Source organism: Rhinolophus hipposideros (genome assembly GCF_964194185.1).
Source record: "Rhinolophus hipposideros genome assembly, chromosome: 19".
Classification (NCBI taxonomy): domain Eukaryota; kingdom Metazoa; phylum Chordata; class Mammalia; order Chiroptera; family Rhinolophidae; genus Rhinolophus; species Rhinolophus hipposideros.
In genome coordinates this window covers 43,339,746-43,359,279 of record NC_138065.1, presented here as the reverse complement: position 1 = coordinate 43,359,279, position 19,534 = coordinate 43,339,746, and the positions used below count along the sequence as shown (strand labels likewise).

Sequence of the window (19,534 nt, the reverse complement as noted above, 5' to 3'; positions counted from 1 at the left end):
CCGAGGGCGCACGCCCCGCACTCACCCCCATCAGGACACCCATCACATGGTTTTGAACCTGCCCTGTCTGTCTCCCAGACCGTCAGCTTCTTGGATGAGCTGAGAGCAGTTCAATGTGGAAGTGGCAGGGAGGGCCAAACAAGCTTGTTTCACGTTAGCTTCCTTCTGACACTTAGTAACCACGACCATCCTCATAGTGATAACTGGCCGGAATAAAGGTAGAGAAAAGCATAGGAAGCCAGGGGGCAGAGGAGGTTTGGCATAATAGGAAAAGAACTGCGCTTCGAAAAGATGGTTTTCTCAGAAGGCTGAATTCTTATGTGGATTCTCCCTCTGACTGACCTGGGGTGTGTGTGTGTGTGTGTGTGTGCGCGCGCACACACACACGGGGTGAAGAGGGGGGCCCTTATTTATCCACCCAGACCCCTCACTGGTAAAACAGGGAGTTGGGTTATCAGTGTTTGCAAACCCGGGGGCCCAGTGAGTGGTTCTGGGCCCTTCCCTTGCAGACCAGGCCAGCGCTCCCTTCTTCACGTACAAGTTGAGGTTACCTGTAAAATTTCATCCTAAGGTTTTCAAACCTTAACAAAAAAGGCTCCACGCCTTAGGCTAGAGCTCTCCAGTCCTTTCCAGCCCCTACCTCCTAAGGTTCCAATTCTGTAAGAGGAAGCAGCAGCTGGGGCCCAGGAGGGATGGACGTAGCCGAGCACCGATGCGGGGATGAAATGGAGGGCAGCACAGAGGTGAAGATGGTCTGTGACTCTGATCCTCCTTCTTTGCCTCCCTCCCAGGGACTCACTCTCTGACATATTTTCACCGGGGCATTTCAGATCCTGGCCATGGGATCCCTGAATTTATTTCCATGGGGTATGTGGACTCTCCTCCCATCACCACATACGACAGCGTCTCTCGGCTGAAGGAGCCCCGGGCCCCGTGGATGGCGGAGCACCTCGCCCTGACCGCTGGGAGAGGTACCCTCAGCTGCTGCGGGGCTGGCAGCACACGTTGCAGGTGCAGAGGCACTACAATCACTCAGGTGAGGAACGCAGCAGCAGGCTTTCCCCCGCCTCATCCCCACCCCAGAGAGCGGTCCCTGGGCGACAGTACATGGGAGCAGTTGCTCTCGGTGGCGTTGGCAAAGCCCAGACAATCTGGTGGATGGGGTTCAGTGCCTGCCATCTGCCCTGTGCAGCTTCCAAATTGTGTGTTGTCCCCAGGAGCCCTTTGTCCTGTGCTCCCCATACCCCTATCGGGCTCTCATTCATTCAAGCTCTGAACTGGATCTTCTCCTGTCCCATCTAATGTGGCCGCCCTGGGCCTCTCTTCCTGGGGGCCAGCCTTGGTGAGATGCTCACTTATGCATAATGATTGATCACACTGACTTTTTCAGGGATAGTTCTGGCTCCTGCATAGCTCCCCCTCCTCCACTGTGCTATAAAGTTTATCAATGAATCATTCCCATTATCGGAAAGCTCCCCAAGGCAGGAATTATGTTCCTTGGCATGCAGTAGGTGTGCCACAAATGCTTGTGGATAGGGGATGACGTCACAGGAAGCTGCTGGAGACGGTGATGACTGGTGGGCCTGTGGGGTGCTCTGTGCTGGGGCAGAGTCACGCCTCCAGTCACATCACTTGGGCACCCATCTCCACGCCCCTGGTCGGTGTGTGTGTTCCAGGGTTTCACACTTATCAGAGGGTGATTGGCTGTGAGTTGCTGAAGGATGGAAACAGCACGGGATTTCTACAATATGCATATGACTGACAGGATTTCATTATCTTCAATAAAGATACACTCGCCTGGATGGCTGTGGATACCATGGCGTACATCACCAAGAGGGCGTGAGAGGCCAGTCGGCATGAGTTACAGTATCAGAACTGGCTGGAAAATGACTGCATCGCGTGATTGAGGAGATTCCTGGAGTGCGGGAAAGATACCCTACAAAGGACAGGTAAGGGGAAGGGAGAATACCGTATCCTCGCACCCTCAGCACCCTTGGTTTTATACACCTTCCTCTACTCTAGGTTATGGTCACCCTATTCTGAAATCCTTGTTCGTTGGACTATCGTGGTCTATCAGCTCCTGTGAAAACTTTCCCTCGCTACTTTTTATCAGTGTCTTGACAAGATTCAAGAATTCCACTTGTCTTGATAGAGTGAACTACCTCCAGGGCCCCCTCCTTTTGGGGGAGCCAGTGACACAAATCCTTCTATCTCCTGTCAGTGATAGGTTGGGAAATACTTTGGGTGGTGGAACAATTCTTACAAATTGTTTACTAAGTAAGGGCTCCTGCAACACCAGTATGCGTAAATATCTGCACCTAACAAAGAACAAACAGAAGGTCTTTGCTAAAGGAATTATGATAAGATTTCTCTCAGTAAAAAGCTCCTGTTACACAGTAAAGATAGGATTCAATCGGTCAACTTTTAGTTAATACAGAGTTTTTTACTTATAATCTTATTCAAAATGAATGATGTGTATATCGTGCCATGGGAACCTGCTAGACCAGTGAGCCTTTTCCCACAGCAGTGGTCTTTAATGGCGGGACTTTGCAAAGCTGTGGGGCTCTTGGGAGGCCCATGGTCATAAATATGGAGTGTCTCTCTAAGAGCGTCAGCTCTGGGGGCAGTAACTGGAGTTTGAGCTTCACTCTCCTACTCCCTAGCTGAATAACCATCTTAATTGTAATGTTGCGGGTAACAGAAACCTACTCAAACTGGCTTAAACACAAAGAGGGGAGCTGTTTAAAAGGCAAGAATCAGGGCAGTGTGGGGACCTGAGGAATTAAAACCAAGATTTGAATGGCTTTCTCCCAGGTGAGGACGTGGCAGCCAACACAAATCTCAAATCCGCCTAGCATCACCATTCTAGAAGAATGGGCTTCTCTCTCCCGGCTCTAGTTACAAAAAATGTGTTTATCACAGGAGGACTCCATTGGATCATGTGCCACCTCTTGCACTAATCGTTGTGACCATCAGGATAAGTTTCTAACATTGTCCATGGGTAACAGAGTCCTGGCAAGAACTAAATGGCATACTCAAAATGGTTTAACTGAGGAGAATTCAATAACGAGGTTATTTACAGAGATACAGTAAGGGTTGAGGAAACCAGTAAGGGATAGTGAAATACCTAGAGGTTTGCAACAGAAGGAAGCCATTACACCCCCAGATCTGAAGGCACTGCTATTACCAGAGCCCAGCAAGGTGCCCAGGAAGAAGCTACTAGCGAGCTGTGGCCTGGGGGAAACACCATCGCTGGCAGACCGCAGTGGCTGGGGGACTGGGGGACAAGACCCCAACCATTCTCTCCCCGAGTTGTACGAGTTTCTGCTGAGGATACTCCACCCACAGGCCAGGCCCAGCCAGAAGCTGGGGGCAAGGGAGCCCTGGAGGTGGTCCGAAGAGCACAGCCTCCTGGGGCACAGAGCACGGCTCAGAAGGGCAGAGGCTATATCTGGGGGTTAGCGAAGAGAGAATAACCAGGGCACACAGTTGGGTTATGTTTGGGTGGCAGGATGAAGATTGGTCCATCTTAACAGAAGCACCTGTTGGGGTGGGGTCGACTAATTTTCCAATACGTGGCCTGTGTTTGTCAGGAGAATGGGTTCTTGTTATCAGAAAAAAAAAATGGGCCAAACACATGCTAGACCAACAAAACAATGACCTTGAGTAAAATAAACAGGCGTGATATGACTATCTCACAGAAACTTCTGTGAAATAAGAAGTTGCTTCTGTACATGCAAGCTCCGTGTATACTGTAGGTCTCTGCTCACACAGTTAATGTTATTGTTGTTGCCAGACTGAAGAATGTCTGGCAGCTCAGGATCTAGGTGAAGTCTATGGCCAACTTGGGGTTGCATGGGACCCTTCATCATGAGACAGTCAGGCCTGCAGAAGGGCCGTGGAGTCTCCACTTCTCATCTGGATGAGTGGCATAGTCTTTGGCTGCAAATGGAGAAGCCCTAGTTGCCTGGCCTGCTGTTCTTGGGAAATCCAGAACTAGGGAGAAGATAGGGAACTAGGAAAAAGATGCGATCAATTGGGATGAATTGGGATTTGAGGGTTAATAGTAATCCTGTTGATGCTCTCTGGGGTGCGGAGCTCTTTGGAAAAAAGGGGAAGAGGGACGCCTGGGCACCTGGGGTGTGTGAGAAGAGTATGGGAAGTGTGACTTCCCCTTCCAAGCCTCCTCTCTCTCTCCCATGAGTGTCCTAATGGGGTCTCCACCCCATGGTCAAAACCCCCTCCTAGGGAAGGATCTGTCAATAGGCAGACGCTCTCTCCTGGTAGCGTTTATACGTGCTTTTTAACGTTGGAACACCTTTTTCTCCTACTCAATGTCATGTCTCAGGAAACAGAAAAGAAAGGTATTGTTGAGGTGTAGGTTATTCCCTGTATTGGGGTGGCAGACAGCACAGTGGGGGAAAGGGCTGCAGGAAGCAGCCCCCCGGGCATGACATTGGGCTCTGTGTGGCTCACGTTTGGATATGACCCCGTATCAGCGGGAAACATTAAGGACAGCACCACGTGGGGAATTGCGCAGAATGGCCACGTGGGAGCAAGGCCACGGTGGACAATTCCTTATCATCACTGTGCGTGCCCATCTCTGATACGAATCTCTAGAGCCCTTTCAAGGGCGTAACCATCACGTATATTTTTGTCTGATGACAATCGCTACCTCAGTCCCTTCAGGCGCTACAACAAAATACCACAGACTGGGTACGAACAAACAACAGAAACTTGTTTCTTATAGTTCTGGAGGCTAAAACTCCAGGATCGGGGTACCAGCATGAGGGCTGGTCAGATGCAGGCTCTGTTCCAGATTGCAGACCAGATTGCAGACTGCGGACTTCTTGCTGTGTCCTCACAGGGATCCTCGTTTCTAAGGCGTTAATCCCATTTTTGAGGGTTCTGCCCTCATGAGTTAAGCACTTCCCAAAGGCCCCACCTCCTAATGTCATTGCCCTTGGGGGTTCGGATGAGCGGTGGGGGGGAGGAAGGAGACAAAATCATTCAGACAAACAGCAATCACCAAAGTACCAGCCTGAGTACACAAGGCCATTCAGAACCAAAGCTGAGCTGAAATGGCTTGATATCTGTTTGCACTAGCACAGAATTGGAAAAGGGAGTGTTGAGCTCTGATCTCCAATCTTTTGCTGAATTACTTCTCATAAAGAGTCACTTACACGTTATGTAGCTCAGTTACATGGCTCCACTCCACATTCATTATTCTCCAGCACACTGCCCTAGCAGAAAGTACATAATAAATAAGTTTGTTGTTGGTGAGCCTGGGTGCTGGGCCATTCTTGGTTTCAGATGTTTCCCGCAATGAAGAAAATTAACTGGGAACCCAGTCATCAAGTTCTAATATTTGTATGCTCAGTACAGAAGATGTTTCTATTTAACTTTATATTCTGCTTCCTAGAGCCCCCACTGGTCAGAGTAAGTCGCAAAGAAACTTTTCCAGGGATTACAACTCCTTTCTGCAGAGTTTATGGCTTTTATCCGCCCCCCGAAATTTCCATGATCTGGATGAGAAACGGTGAAGCAGTCCTCCAAGAAATGGATTATGGAGACATTCTTCCCAGTGGGGACGGGACCTATCAGACATGGGGATCAGGTGAGCTGGAGACTCAAAGCAGTGACCTTTACTCCTGTCACGTGGAGCACTGTGACGTCCAGATGGTTCTTCAAGTCCCGCATTGTAAGAACCAGGTTGGGGCTGTCTGGGAGCTGAGGTTGAGGAAGGGGGGTAAGCGGCAGGCAGGGATCACGGTGTGTGTTAGAACCAGTCTTTGAAATCAGAGGTTCTGTCCCTTTTTGGTCTTGGGACTCCTTTATATTCATAAAAACTTTTATGCTCATAAAAATTATTGAAGACGCCAAAGAGCTTTTGTTTATGTTGGTTATATCTGTTGCTATTTACTGAATTACAAATTAAAAATTTCTTTTTAATTTTTGAAAGTTAAGAAAACACAAGCACTGATTCCAGTCACCATCAGAGCAATGATGTCGTCGTGTAGCCTCTAGAAATCTCCCCTGTGCACATGTGAGAGGTTGAGATTTTCTAAGAAAAGGCGGGGGAGGGGGATCGTGACTTAAACCTCAAGGACCCTCTGAGAGTCTTGAGGACCCCGGGGGCATTCAGGCTCCACTTTGAGAACTGCTGTCCCTGTTTTAGATTATTGCCCTAATGGGGCTGTGAAGTGAGAAACAAGAGGAAGAAAATGGTATTGGCTTCCTGATGATCTGAAAAAGTGATGAAAGCCCCCAAAAGTTAATGTAGAAGAGGAGGAGGACCTGTGGGTTTTCCCTCATGTGCTTGCTTTCAGAGTCAGGAGCTGTCCCTCTGCTGATGAAAGCTGTCCTTGGGTCCATTGTCCTTGTGATTGCCCTGGCTGGAGTCGGCATCCTCGCCTGGAGAAGAAGGCCCCAAGGTGAGAGGCACGTGGAAGGCTCCGAGGGGGCCACAGACTGTCACTCCTGCAGCTCCACAAGCTTTCTTTTCTGCACCTGCCACTCCAAGCTCCATTTGGGAACGGGGTGGGCCACACTCTGTGATCACAAAAGGACTTGGAACACCTCTGCGGCCACACAGCAGGGGTAACGCTTGCAAGGAGAGTGGTCTGTTTCATAGGTGCCGTGACGCTTGACGTCAAGAGAGGAGTTCAACTCCTGTCCAGGTGAACTGTCCTCCCAGAAGCTGGGTCAGAGAAGACAGAGTGATCTTGATTTGTCTCTTTCCAAACTAGATCTTTATTTTTCATTACTATTGACTTTTTGTTTTGCCCTTTGTTTTGAGATGGCAGTAAGTTTTCCCATTTGACAAACATTTTTCTGCCCCAATCATATGAAAGAACGTTTCCTTCTAAATTCATCTTTTAATACGTGAAATGTTGAAGAGTCGACATGGAAAATAAGACTCAGGGGAAGGAGAAATGGGAGAGATATAGGGTCTTCATACCTTGGGGGGAAAATTCATTCATTCTCTAAATATGTATGAAGTCCCTACTATGTTCCAGGCTCTGTACTGGACCCCGGGATGTAGCAATGCAAAAGGCAGATGTGATCCCTGCTGTCTTGTGCGGTCATTCCCCCGCTGGATTCAGGAGGTGCTCAAGTTGATCACAGCCTAATATTGATGGGACCTAGAACACGGGTGTGAACCCAGTGGGGGCCGGGGGCTTGGTGCTTCATTACCACAGACTTCAACCCCAATTGAAGTGATAGGGTATAAAGCATGTTATTAGATCAAGGTAAAACCAACCCCTTTCATAGAACATCAACTCAGCGAGTTAGTAGGTCATTCTGATGTTTTCTTTATAAAGTACAGCGCTAATCCCAAGGCAATAAATGAGAGCTGCTGCCACTCCTCTCTCAAGAACGATACACACTGTGAGTTTCTGCTTTTTATCTTGTGGAGTTTGTGCATTTGAATTAAAATTTGTTGGGTACTGAGAGAATCTTGACAAAGCAGACTAAAAGTGTCAGTGCCAGCTTCTTAGATTTTGCTGAACATTTCGTAATCTTTTTTTTTTTTTGAGCTATAAGGAAAAATGCACGTATCTGACTGAAAAGTCTTCCTTTCAGAGCAAAATGGAGTCATCTACCTTCCTACCCCAGATCAATGATTGGAGATAGCTCTTGTCCAGTTGTCATTCCTCTGGCTGGGAACTGTGGTCTCCTCTGGCCCCTGTGGACTCCAGTTCAGGGCTCAAAGTTGTGCCACACCTGCAACAGACCTGGATGTTACAGGATTGAGCATTTATGGCAGAAGATAGAGCCACAAAGTTTTCTTTGTTCTCTGGTTTCAAAAAGACTGTTGGCTGTCAAGCTCATTTGATGGACTCCTGTACCACATTTGGCTCTAAGTATAGCTTGTCTCATGACATAACTACCCTCCTATCCTCAATGATGGCTTACAAATAAATAGATAATCTCCGAGCTGGAAGGAAGCTTCCAACCAAGTGCAGGAAATGTCTTCTCCAGTACCTTTGACTTGAGCACCCAGCCTCCACGTGAGTTCTACCTGTGAAGGGCACCTCACTACATCATAAAATGGCCTTTTGCGCCTCTCATGAGAATGTTTATTATGCAAGAGCTTTGACGATTGTGGGTGCCATGACGGTGACCCTACAAACAGGGTAGGACCACCCATGAGAGTAGCCATCTCTCATGGCCTGTGAATGGCCAGATTATTTTACATATTTTCTGGCCTGAGAGAAAGCCTGAGTGCCCTCTTCTAAGGGCATCTCTGCCTGTAGCTTGGAATCTTGGAAATATGCCTGGTTGGATCTGTGGAAGTGATCTCATTCTTTCTGTCTTTTGTGGGAAAGTAAGAACAATAAGTACCAGGCATATTATTACCTCCAATGGAACTAGAGAAATCTAGACCCAAGTGCAATCTTTTAATATAAGAATGATAGTATGTTTATGGCTCAGAAGAGGGTTCAATTCTAATTTCTGTTCTTCCTCTACTGCTTTTGTAGATGGACACTTATACCTATGCTTATTCTCTGCAAGTTTGCACTAGGAGTAAATAAAAGCCCCCCTGTGAGAGTTAACACCCCCTCTATCCTCCTCACTCTCCTCCCCCTAAAATTTTTGCTGTCATTTACCTCTTGTTTGCCTGCCATTTTTGATTCTCTATAAGAAGGTCACATCGTGCCAGAGGGCACGTGCTGATGTCTTCCCTAAGTTAAATATGAGTTCAGACCCAGGACCCTAGACTCTCCTGGACATAAGATTTCTGGAAACACTCAGACCGAGGGGAGTCCATATTGTGATTCCAGGGCAACTCAACAAGGCTTTCACTGTGGTCTCCTTCCCCAACAAGATTCCTTTTTGCTTCCCCACAGTTGGCTTGGCTGAGTTAAATGAACACCAAATATGGCCACTTCCAGGAATGACTTACCACATAGCAAGAAACACCATATATGGCATTAAATGTACCTTTGTTGTAAATCTTGTTTGATTACAATAATCTCTGTCCATGTATTCTATTTCTGGCTTGTGAACCAACTTAGGACATGAGCAGGGCCACAGCTCACCAAGATGGGACATTTGTGAAAATTAGAAAATTGTTTCCTTCTTCTAGGTGGCCACTGACTTAGGTCAGGTCACATGACTTAGCCAGCAAACCACAGAGTAGATTGCTGCCCCGTTTGCCCCCTTGGTGTGCAGGGCACAACATTCCATGGTGGGTCTGGTCATACCATTAGAACATAGATGGAAATTGGCTATAGACTAAGATGAATGAACTGATTTGGAAGGGTGGGGTGATAGTGGAGAAAAAACAGGACAACTCATTCAAAACGATAGAACTAGACGCCCTGTTTGTATATCCAAACAGCTAAAATTATCTGAAAGGTTTTACATAATCCTATCATGGAGTTTATTTATGGCGATCTATTTTTAAATTTTTATGTCATATTACACAGTCTGTTTGCACAATGCCTTGTATGTAGTAGGAACCCGGTAAATACTTCTTGAATGAACCAGTACAGTATTTTAATTAGCTACTGCTCACGGACTGGTGCAAAAGAACAGTGTCATCTTACAGCTGAAATCATAGAGGGGAAATGTCCCATTCAGGATCATATGACATTCCGGCGGCCCAGGATGAACATCCCAAGGACTTGTCTGAATTTTTCAAAGGTTTCTATAGCATTAACATTCTTTATTTCATGCTTTATCTTGTCATTGCCATGCTTGTGAAATTAGGGATCCCAAACTTTCTAAGTACACTCCTCCCCCCCGCCACACACACACACACGAGGGACAGGGACAAAATTCAGAGATCCTTACAAGAGGCACTATTTTTCTTGAAGGCTATGGGAAGACGTGCTGAGAAATGAGTTCTCAGTCATGTTGGGGGCCCAAATATCTGAAACCTAGTATCTGTCTTTTTATTCTTAAGGCTTATGGCGCTGTTATATAATCTGATTTTTCCTTTCCGTCGTCCTTTGGGTATTTCGTTCATGAAAGGTCTTGAAATACAAATTTCATCAATTCTTGTTAATGACCTAGGAAATATGTGAGACTGCTGCTTCTAAAGAGCCCTGATTCTGTATGTGTTTCATAGCCACCCCCTTCCTCCTTCCTTCTTCCCTGAATTCAGTGTTAGCTGAACCCATCAGGCAGGAGCTTCTACATTTGTCCCTTGGCAGGGATTGGGTGTGAGAGAATGTTTGGGACCAGAAGGTTCTGAGCGGCTTGGAGCTGGACAGTTGGAGCTGAAGGACCGAGCGGCAGCTGGAAGGCTGGGTTGGCCTGAAGCCCTGGCAAGCCGAGACCGGGGCTGAGGCAAGTGCCGTGGCAGCAGCCAGACCTCTGAAGAAGCAAAGCAGGTCCAGAGAGTGGGAACAACGGAGGAGAAAAACAACTTCTGAGAAAACAGCTTCTCAAATGGAAAATAAGTGCAGGGAACAGGAGGCTACAGACCAAAATGGGAAGCCACCAGAATGGAAAAGGAAGTGAAACCAAGAAAGAAATGAGACGTTCGACCTCAAGCTAAAGCGTCTTTGCTTTTTTTTTTTTTTTTTTTTGAACTTTTCAAGGTGTCGGTGTGGCTCTAAGGTGAATCTGTTACCTGAACTGAGTGAAAGCTCTGTTGTTTTTTTCTGAGCAACATGACAGTAGCATAAATAAAGAATTCTGGGAACACAACAAGAAGACACAAACTCTTAATAGGTGACAATTCTGGGGAAATTTGGAGGGCTGGGATAATAAAAAGTAAAGAATTTGGAGTCTCATCAGCGGCTGAATACAATCCCTTGAGGTACTTTAAAAGATCTGAAAGCCTGTACTCTGTCTCTTACTCACAAATACATGATGTGTGGATTACACAGAACAGGAAGTTGCCCACCCAGACGTGACCTCCTGAGGCTGAGTATTTGGGCGGCCCTCCACCTTACCGAATTAGTTATCGATCTCTGAGATCAAGGGGGGTTGAAGACAAGACGAAGCTCCTCTAACCCCGTGGAGACCTTTGCAACGGAAATTCAGATCGAATTTGAAAGATTGATAAATAGATTGATATTTTGATAAAAAGATTGATATTTTGAAAATTACCAAGTGTCCAGTGTCTTGGACTTGAAATCAGTCTACACGATGACGTGTGTGTGTAGGCCCAATGATGGAATGTTCAAGGACTGTCCCCTGCCACAAGGAATGTGTCACTGTATATACTGTATTGTCATTAAAGACACAGAGTTTGCTAATAATCTGCCATGGGTAGTGGTATTCACATGAAATTCTTACGTCCTTCTTTAGTTAATCAGCCATTCATAGAATGTTCCATGAGAGCCTAAGACTCTGGTGCCTGGCATATAGGAGGCACTCAATACTCACACATATTGACAGAGTGACTTTTAGTAATAAATAACCTACTGTGAGCCAGACTATAGAGGCAAGAGAGCCCAAGAGATATTTTGAAAATTACCAAGTGCAGAAATGGCCCAGACATATGCCTGTAAGCCTACCAAGCTCCCATTGTAGAACATGATTTTAAGGCAGGTAATTTAGAATGTATTTCTATAAACTAGACCTGGGGTTTTGTGTTAACAGACGAAATACAACGCTGACAGTGACCTTTTGTGATAATGCTGAACAACACAGGTTGGATAAAACGTTAGAATGAAATGGGAGGACCTGCATATAAATATCCGATTAATGGAAGGACGGAGTGCGAGGGAGGAGTGCGAGAGCTGAGTGCTGCCTCTATCCCCACAGTGGCTGGGCTGGGCTTCCAGGACCAACAAGCATTTGGATTTTTTTTTATTTGGTTTGTCTGTTTTATAAATTTTATTGGGGAATATTGGGGAATAGTGAGTGTGTTTCTCCAGGGCTCAGAAGCTCCAAGTCATTGTCTTTCAATCTAGTTGTGGAGGGCGCAGCTCAGCTCCAAGTCCAGTTGCTGTTTTCAATCTTTAGTTGCAGGGGGCACAGCCCACCATCCCATGTGAGAATTGAACCAGCAACCTTGTTGTTGAGAGCTCATGCTCTAACCAACTGAGCCATCCGGCCGCCCCTCAGGAAGCTCAGCGGCAGCTCGTTGTCTTCAGTCTAGTTGTGGAGGGCACAGCTCCCTGGCCCACGTGGGAATCGAACCTGCCACCTTGTTGTTCAGAGCTCACTCTAACCAACTGAGCCATCCGATCGCCCCCAACAAACTGATGGTGACATCTAGGGACTTAAGGATATTCAGCGAGACAGAGTAAGTTCTAGTCCTCTTTTTTCCTTTTGCCTTCCCCAGCCGGCCTATACTCAGAATGAACTCCCTCTCTAAACTTGTAAATGCTTTTTGGCTCTGCTGTTCAATTGCCACTTGGCTACTGTGTTGGTGTGTATCTGTTTCTGCACAGCTTATCTCTCTGGCTCGACTGTAAACGCTGTAAGGACACAGTTTGAATTCCATCTTCTTCACTTAGTATCAGGGTGATCTTAAGTTATTTAACTTCTTAGCCTCGGTTTTATAAAAACAGGTTTGTAACTACCTGTCTCCTAGAGCTAATGTAGGAATTAAATGAGAGGCGTGTGTGTGTATGTGTGTGTGTGTGTGTGTTTCCAAGGACTTATTCTTCGTGTCCCACATTATCACAGCTCCCATTTATTGAGTGCTTACTATGAACTGAGCACTTTACATATATTATCTCTGTTCCTCATAACACTTTATCAGCAGGTGTTCTTATCTCCATTTCGCTGAAGTTCAGATAAGTTATGTTTTTTGACAAGGTCACAGTTAATCAGTGGTAGAGACATGATTCAAACCCACGTCCTTCTCCATATACAGCATGTGCTCTTTCCAGTACGCCACCCTTTCTGCACACAGTAGGCACTCGGTTGCTGCTTGATGAAAACTGTACGGTATCATCTCAAAACTATGGTCTATAGTGAACCTTGGTAACAAAGGAATAAAAACAACCTGACAGTGAATCAGAAGAGCGATAAAGTCCCTTATAAATCTGTGAAAGTCTGAGTGGTTTTTGTTCAGCCTTTGACCGTGTAACTTTCATGCTGAATAAGGAAGGCCTGGAGGGCCAGATGAAGCCATAGGGAGTTGTCACACATTTCTGGAAATGTCAGTGAAGGCCATAGAGGAGATTCATTGCATGTTAATTCTTGTCAGATGAGAATAGCTGGTGCACAACAGGAAAATTAAAAGCACCTCACCTTGCAAACAAACTCACCCAAGGTAGATCCAGGGGTAGGATTTTAGAGCTGGAGGATTATTTAGAGGTCATATAGTTAAATTCTCTCATTTTACAGATTAGAAAATTGAGGCTTGGAAAGAGTAAAATGATTTGCCAAAAGAAACCAATTATAAACTTCATGTCTTTACATAAATATGTTCAACATCACTAGTCATTAGGAGAATGCAAGTTAAGACCACAGTGAGATATCAGTACACACCTATCAGAATTGCTAAAATAAAAAATAGTGACAACACTAAATGCTGGCGAGGATGTGGAGAAACTGGATCTCTCATCCATTGTTGGTGGGAACAGAGAATGGTACAGGCATTCTGGAAAAGAGTTTGGGCATTTCTTCAAAAACTATATATTTACCCAGCAATTATACTCCTAGCAATTTACCACAGAGAAATGAAAAGTATGTTCATATAAAATCTGTACACAATTATTCATAGCAGCTTTATCTGTAATAGTCCAAAACTGGAAACAACCAAGATGTCCCTTCACACTATGTTTCCCCGAAAGTAAGACCTAACCGGACAATCAGCTCTAATGCATCTTTTGGAGCAAAAATTAATATAAGACCGGGTCTTATTTCACTATAAGACCCGGTCTTATATAATATAATATAATATAATACAAGACTGGGTATAATATAATAATAATATAATGTAAATACCGGACATAATATAATATAATATAATACCAAGTCATATTAATTTTTGCTCCAAAAGACGCATTAGAGCTGATTGTCCGGCTAGATCTTATTTTCGGGGAACCATGGTAGATGAATGGTCAAACAATAATACACCCCAGCTATGGAATACTGCTCAGAAATAAAATGGAATAAACTATTTATGCAACAATTTGGATGAATCTCAAGAGCATTTGAGATTGAAAAAGCCAGTCTTGAGGTGGCTGGTAAGCTCAGTTGGTTAGAGTGTGGTGCTAATAACACTAAGGTTGACGGTTTATCCCCATATGGGCCACTGTGAGCTGTGCTCTCCTTTAAAAAAAAACAAAAAGCCAATCTCAAAAGGTCACATACTATATAAAATTCTATTTCTATAGCATTCTCAAAATAATAAAATTATAGAGATGGAAAACAGATTAATGGTTGCCAGGGTTAGAGATGGTTTGGGGAGGAGGGGGCAAATATGACTATAAAGAGGTGACATGAGAGAGCCCTCTATCTCGATTGCAGTGGGGGGTCACATGAATCTACCCGTGATAAAATGACATAGAACTATACACATACCAGTTTCAGTTTTTTGATTTTGATATTGTACCATAATTACGTAAGCTGTAACCATGAAGGAAACTTGGTGAAGGGGACATGGCACCTCTCTGTACTATCTTAGTGCTTTCCTGTTACTCTATAATTATTTCAAAATACATTTCAAAAAACATTGAAGGACAATGCAGCAACTCATTTCTGTTATGATAACTTGTAATTATTTGGCTTCCATGAAACTAGTTCCACATAGAAATTGGCCAAACAATAAAATCGACTGACAGTTCCAGCTTGTTAAAATGATCTGTGCCTGTTAGAGACACCCAAAAACTCTTTTTTAGAAAAATCCCATTTCATTTGCAATCAGTAGTTTGTAACTTACGACACTTAAGGGGACCCATTAACAGTGGAATAATCTGAAAAGTCTATTATGAGAATTTGATGACCTCATGTTATAACATTACAAGTAATTTGTTTGGGGAGTATTGGGGTGGAGGAGGGGCGAGCATTTTCACGGTTTCAAAATCCCATAGAAGAAAAATGCAAGGTATCTGGTGCCTGGATCTTGCTGCCGTCTTTCACAATTTGAAGATGCCTCCACCTAAGGTGAGTATCATCTACCTGTGTGACTGAAAGTTTTCATTGCTTGGTGGTAGCCCCTCAAGGTGAGTTGAATTTCAGTCTCTTTTTGCACAAGCAGGGGGGCTACCACTTCATACTAAGAGTCTTCGTTTGCAATTCTAGTCAATACAACTTGATTTTGTAAAACACGCTCCAGAAATGCCTAGGTTATTAAGTGATACTGGACTGCACAGAATTGTCAGTAGAATTAATGTGCTAATGAGGCAGTAGCACAGCTTTGCTCAGGATTAACACATTAACTGCCTTTAATGTGTTAAGGAGCCAACCTATTAACTGCCCTTTCTCACACCTCTCTGGCATATTCTGTGTTCAGAATTTGGTAAAGCTGCTGGCCTAAGTAAATCTCAGCTCTCCTATGCTCTCTGTTGGTTTTGCAGGGCATGCGGAGTGGGGGAGAAGTTGGATAAATGAATGGCCTTAAAGCTAGCTGAATGCAAAATCTCAGATTGAGCTATCTTGTCATTGTACTCGTGTTCCATACCTGCATGGTCACGTATTTGCTTAGCATCATGCCAGTCCTTTCTGGATACACACAGCCTTTCTCCCACTCCAATTTGGGGCAGAGCAGAAGCTGTGCTCTCTGGGCTGCAAGTGTTCTAGTTTGCCTACTGTTCTGGCACTAGCATTGCTCCCTAATTAATACCCCTCTATCATGCAGAGTTGTTGCCAAAGTAAAAAGAATGTCAGCATCCCTGGTACCGAAAGTCCAACATGTGAGTCAGCCACAAATGCCTTGAAGGAGGGTCCTTTGGAAATATGGCACCACGTATATACTCCCATTCTTCTCTCTTTACTTTAATAGCCCTTCCATAGTCTACAAACTATCTCCTTTCATCACGAGGTTTTTGCTTCTTTAAGGTGTTTCACAGAGTCAAGGGTGGGAAAGGTAATGTCGTAAAATGCTTTATATTTGTATCACTGTATACTGCTCCTCCAACCTCTTTCCTGGAAACTTCTTCCTAAGGGAAAATAGCTGTTTTTCTTCTCTCTAAATCATGAATTCAGCAAACGTGTGCCGACTGTAACCTCATGCATGCCATGTACAGTGCTAGGTGCTGAAGAGGATATGTGAGGAGAAGTCTCGTTGGAAAATCAAAGTCAATCATAACACTTCTCTGTTTTGCCTCTCTGTCAGAAAAAATTTGTCAACTGTCTATTCCCTTTTCTAGAATATCAGGAGAAAAAGAGAGAATGTATAAGTATTCCAAGTGTCTTCCTCTAATATTTATCCATCCATCTATCCATCTCCATCCATCCAACACTTAAAGAGTCCTTCCAGCATTTGAGTGCCTCCTTTGGACCAAGGGCTGTACTGGGCACTGAGGATACACACAGGAGACCTGCTGCTGCCCTGGGGAAGTCCCCACCCAGAGGGACATGGGAGTATGATCAGACCACCATCTAGAATGTGACTCGTAGAGTGGAAGCAGGTACACAGGGCAAAAGGAGCCCAGCCCACAGTGTCTAGCAGCTGAGCTTGACTGAATTAATTCACAGAACAGATTTCTGGTTTGGATAGCTCTTTTAATACCCTCTGGGTATATTTTCAGGGAAATTTAAAAACAGCAAAATCTAGACTCCAACTTGAGATGTGTCATCTTTGACTCCTCTGGGAACATGTTCAGTCCTTCCATTTCTCTGCCTTCCTCCTTTATCTTCAGGCTCCTGAGCTTCTCCAAGGCCGGGTTGCTGGTGTGTTCCCTTTGTTTAGCGCCTTGTGTGCTTTTCCTTCCCATCCACATCTCCATTCATGACAGGAGACATTTCAGGACCCTAGAGAGCCTGGACTGGCAGAGCAAATTGACATGGGGGTGTGTGAAGGCAGTCATTTAGAGAAAAGGAAGAGGAACAGGTAAAAATGGCAGGCCAAAAGAGCAGAAAAGGGGGAAGGGAAGCAAGAACGAAAGAGGACAAGGCAGAGAAGAAGAAGAAAAAAAGAAGATAAAGAAAACGTGACACCAGCCCTAATCAGATCTCTCCAGACCTGGTGTTGAGCAATTTCTGTACCTACGTAGGAATCAGGTTGAAAGGGCTGGCTGCAACAGTCCTTCCAAACATGGGGTGAGGTGAGCAGAATTGCAGGAATACCAGAAGACCTGACTCATTCACTGAGCTGCATCTTAAAGAGCGATTTTGCTTCCAAATTATGAACTGAGGGGGAAAAATGCCTTCCCAGCATCTATCATGTGTTACTTTTGAAAATTATTATTTTGGAGCACGAAGCTGTTTCCTGTCTTTAAAGCCTATTATCTATTTCCCTTCCAGGTGGAGCCTGGGCTGCCTGCTAATTTAATCCCCTGGGTTTTCCCCTCTGCCTTCAAGATCTCACATAGATGCAGGCTTCATAAAGGGGGCACCTTTGTGTCTTCCTCCCCTGAAGGTCCCCCATCTACCCTGGCAGCAAAGGAGATGCTATTTTGGGAAACAGCAGCTGAGTGGGAAGGATTGTTAATTATCAAACCCTTCCAGTTTAGTTAGATCTCATGGCAAAAAAAAAAAAAAAAAAAGGCGCAAAGCCGTACCCTTTCCTTCATTCTATTTTACTCTCCCATCCATGAGAGGTGAAGGGGGTAAAGGGTTGCTGCTGGTCCTCAAGCACAGGCACACAAACTAATGTTTTTTTAAAAAATAAATCTAATTCTTCTACGCAATTGGAAACACATGACAAACATAATAATATTGGCCCCCAAACCTAGCAAAGTACAATAATTTAAAAATCATATATAAGCCTCAAAACAAACAAATCCAAACTCCCCCTCATAACAGAAAAGACACCTCAGGGGCTCTGCGGTCCATTTGGATCATTGCCTTTATTCAATGCAGCCCAAATGACTAAGCCCCTCCCCACCAACACCCACTGACACACTCCCACTGACACACTGGAAAACAATTCTACCGAGACTCACCACTAGGAACACCCACGGTGACACGCGCTCACACCATCACGGCGTGGACAAATTCAAAATCAAACAGAGAAAGGGCCAAACTGAAAAAAGCCTCCTTGGGACTCTGCCCCACCACATCTGAAACTTCCTAAGCATTAGGTCGGCCTTGGCTGGGGATGGGAAAAAACTGAGAACCAAAATCTTAGGCTTCTTAGAACCAAAATCTTTAAAGACAGGATAGGACAATGGCCAAAGAACATTTTATAGTTAACTACCTGTAGTTAGTTTTTCTCCCTTGACTGATTCTCATATGGAAGGATGTCTAGTCCACCCTCACTTCTTTTTTTAATTTATTGGGATGACAATTGTTAGTAAATTACATAGATTTCAGGTGTACAATTCTGTATTACATCATCTATAAATCAATTGTGTGTTCACCACCCGGAGTCAGTTCTCCTTCCATCACCATATATTTGACACCCTCACTTTTAAAGGATACTTTTTTCCCCAAAAAATGATCTTTTGGTATTTTCAGGGAATACCAAGAGGAATTATCCCTTATTCTAAGCGGAATTGGACTTGGAGAACTTTATAAATGATAGCAATGCAGGGAAGGACATAAGCGTGCTGCCTAGTTTACAGTCATTTTTTCCTCAAAAGAGCTCAGACTGCCTTCTAAACATAAATCTGCTAATCCACATCCTAGCTCCTGGTTAGACAGCAGGTCTTAAACTTCCTTTTACACTGGAAAATGTGTCTGTATAAATACTCAGAATTTGCTTAGTCAAAATGAGCATGAAATGGGTTAGTGATTTTTTGGTTTTCAAACTGAATGAGCATTCATGTTAGAATTTAGATGAGCTATGTGGATCTAAAATGGATTTGACTGATGAATTAGAACTTGTTCTAGTAGCTACAGCAATTAGAAGGGAAGTGGGGAGACAAGGCAAGAATTTCCGATTGACCAAATGATACATGTTTCCCCCAAATGAGGTGCTGACACCCAATGGGATTCTCAGGGCATCACTAACCTACCTGAAATACATGTTGAATCAGAACCGAGTAGGCGAGCAATTACTCACTATTAGAATCATACATGTGTAAACAGAATAGCAGAAAAAGCAAACTATCGAAAATCAACTTGTTTTATGTGAAAAATAGCTTTTATAGGGTAATGGTAGAGCTTAGGGTCATGAATAATTATGATCTAGGGTAAGATGAAATGTATTTGCAGTGGCAGTTTGGTGAATATGCCACTGGAATAGCTTATGTTGAGTACTCTCTTTTTTACGCTCAAGTTGGCTGGGTTTGAATATTTTAGCCTCAAGAAACCCATTAGTTAATTTATTTATCAAATAGTTACTGATCCCTTTTTATATACCTAGCAATATTTAGGGTTCTGGGTGTAGAGGAGGCAGGGTGCAAAAAAAGTGTAATGTAGCTCTCCGACAACTTTATATTGTTCCTGGAAAATGAGAACTATATCTACAGAGAAGTTAAATAACATGCGACTAAATAAAATCCAAAACAAAAATAAGGGTTATCAGAAGATAATGAGTGATATTGTGGTTTTAAGTAACAAA

At 44.3% G+C, this 19,534-nt stretch overlaps 1 protein-coding gene across 1 annotated transcript; it reads left to right on the top strand.

Annotated features, from left to right (window-relative positions):
• Positions 1–937: 937 nt before the first annotated feature.
• Positions 938–11,211, top strand: LOC308487747 (major histocompatibility complex class I-related gene protein; the record flags this gene model as incomplete). Its single annotated transcript, XM_081026397.1, is given in 7 exon segments — positions 938–950; positions 953–1,036; positions 1,677–1,759; positions 1,763–1,840; positions 1,844–1,900; positions 1,904–1,949; positions 6,330–11,211. Coding segments are annotated over 7 exon segments (636 nt in total). The 3' UTR covers positions 6,605–11,211.
• Between the last annotated feature and the right edge of the window lie 8,323 nt (positions 11,212–19,534).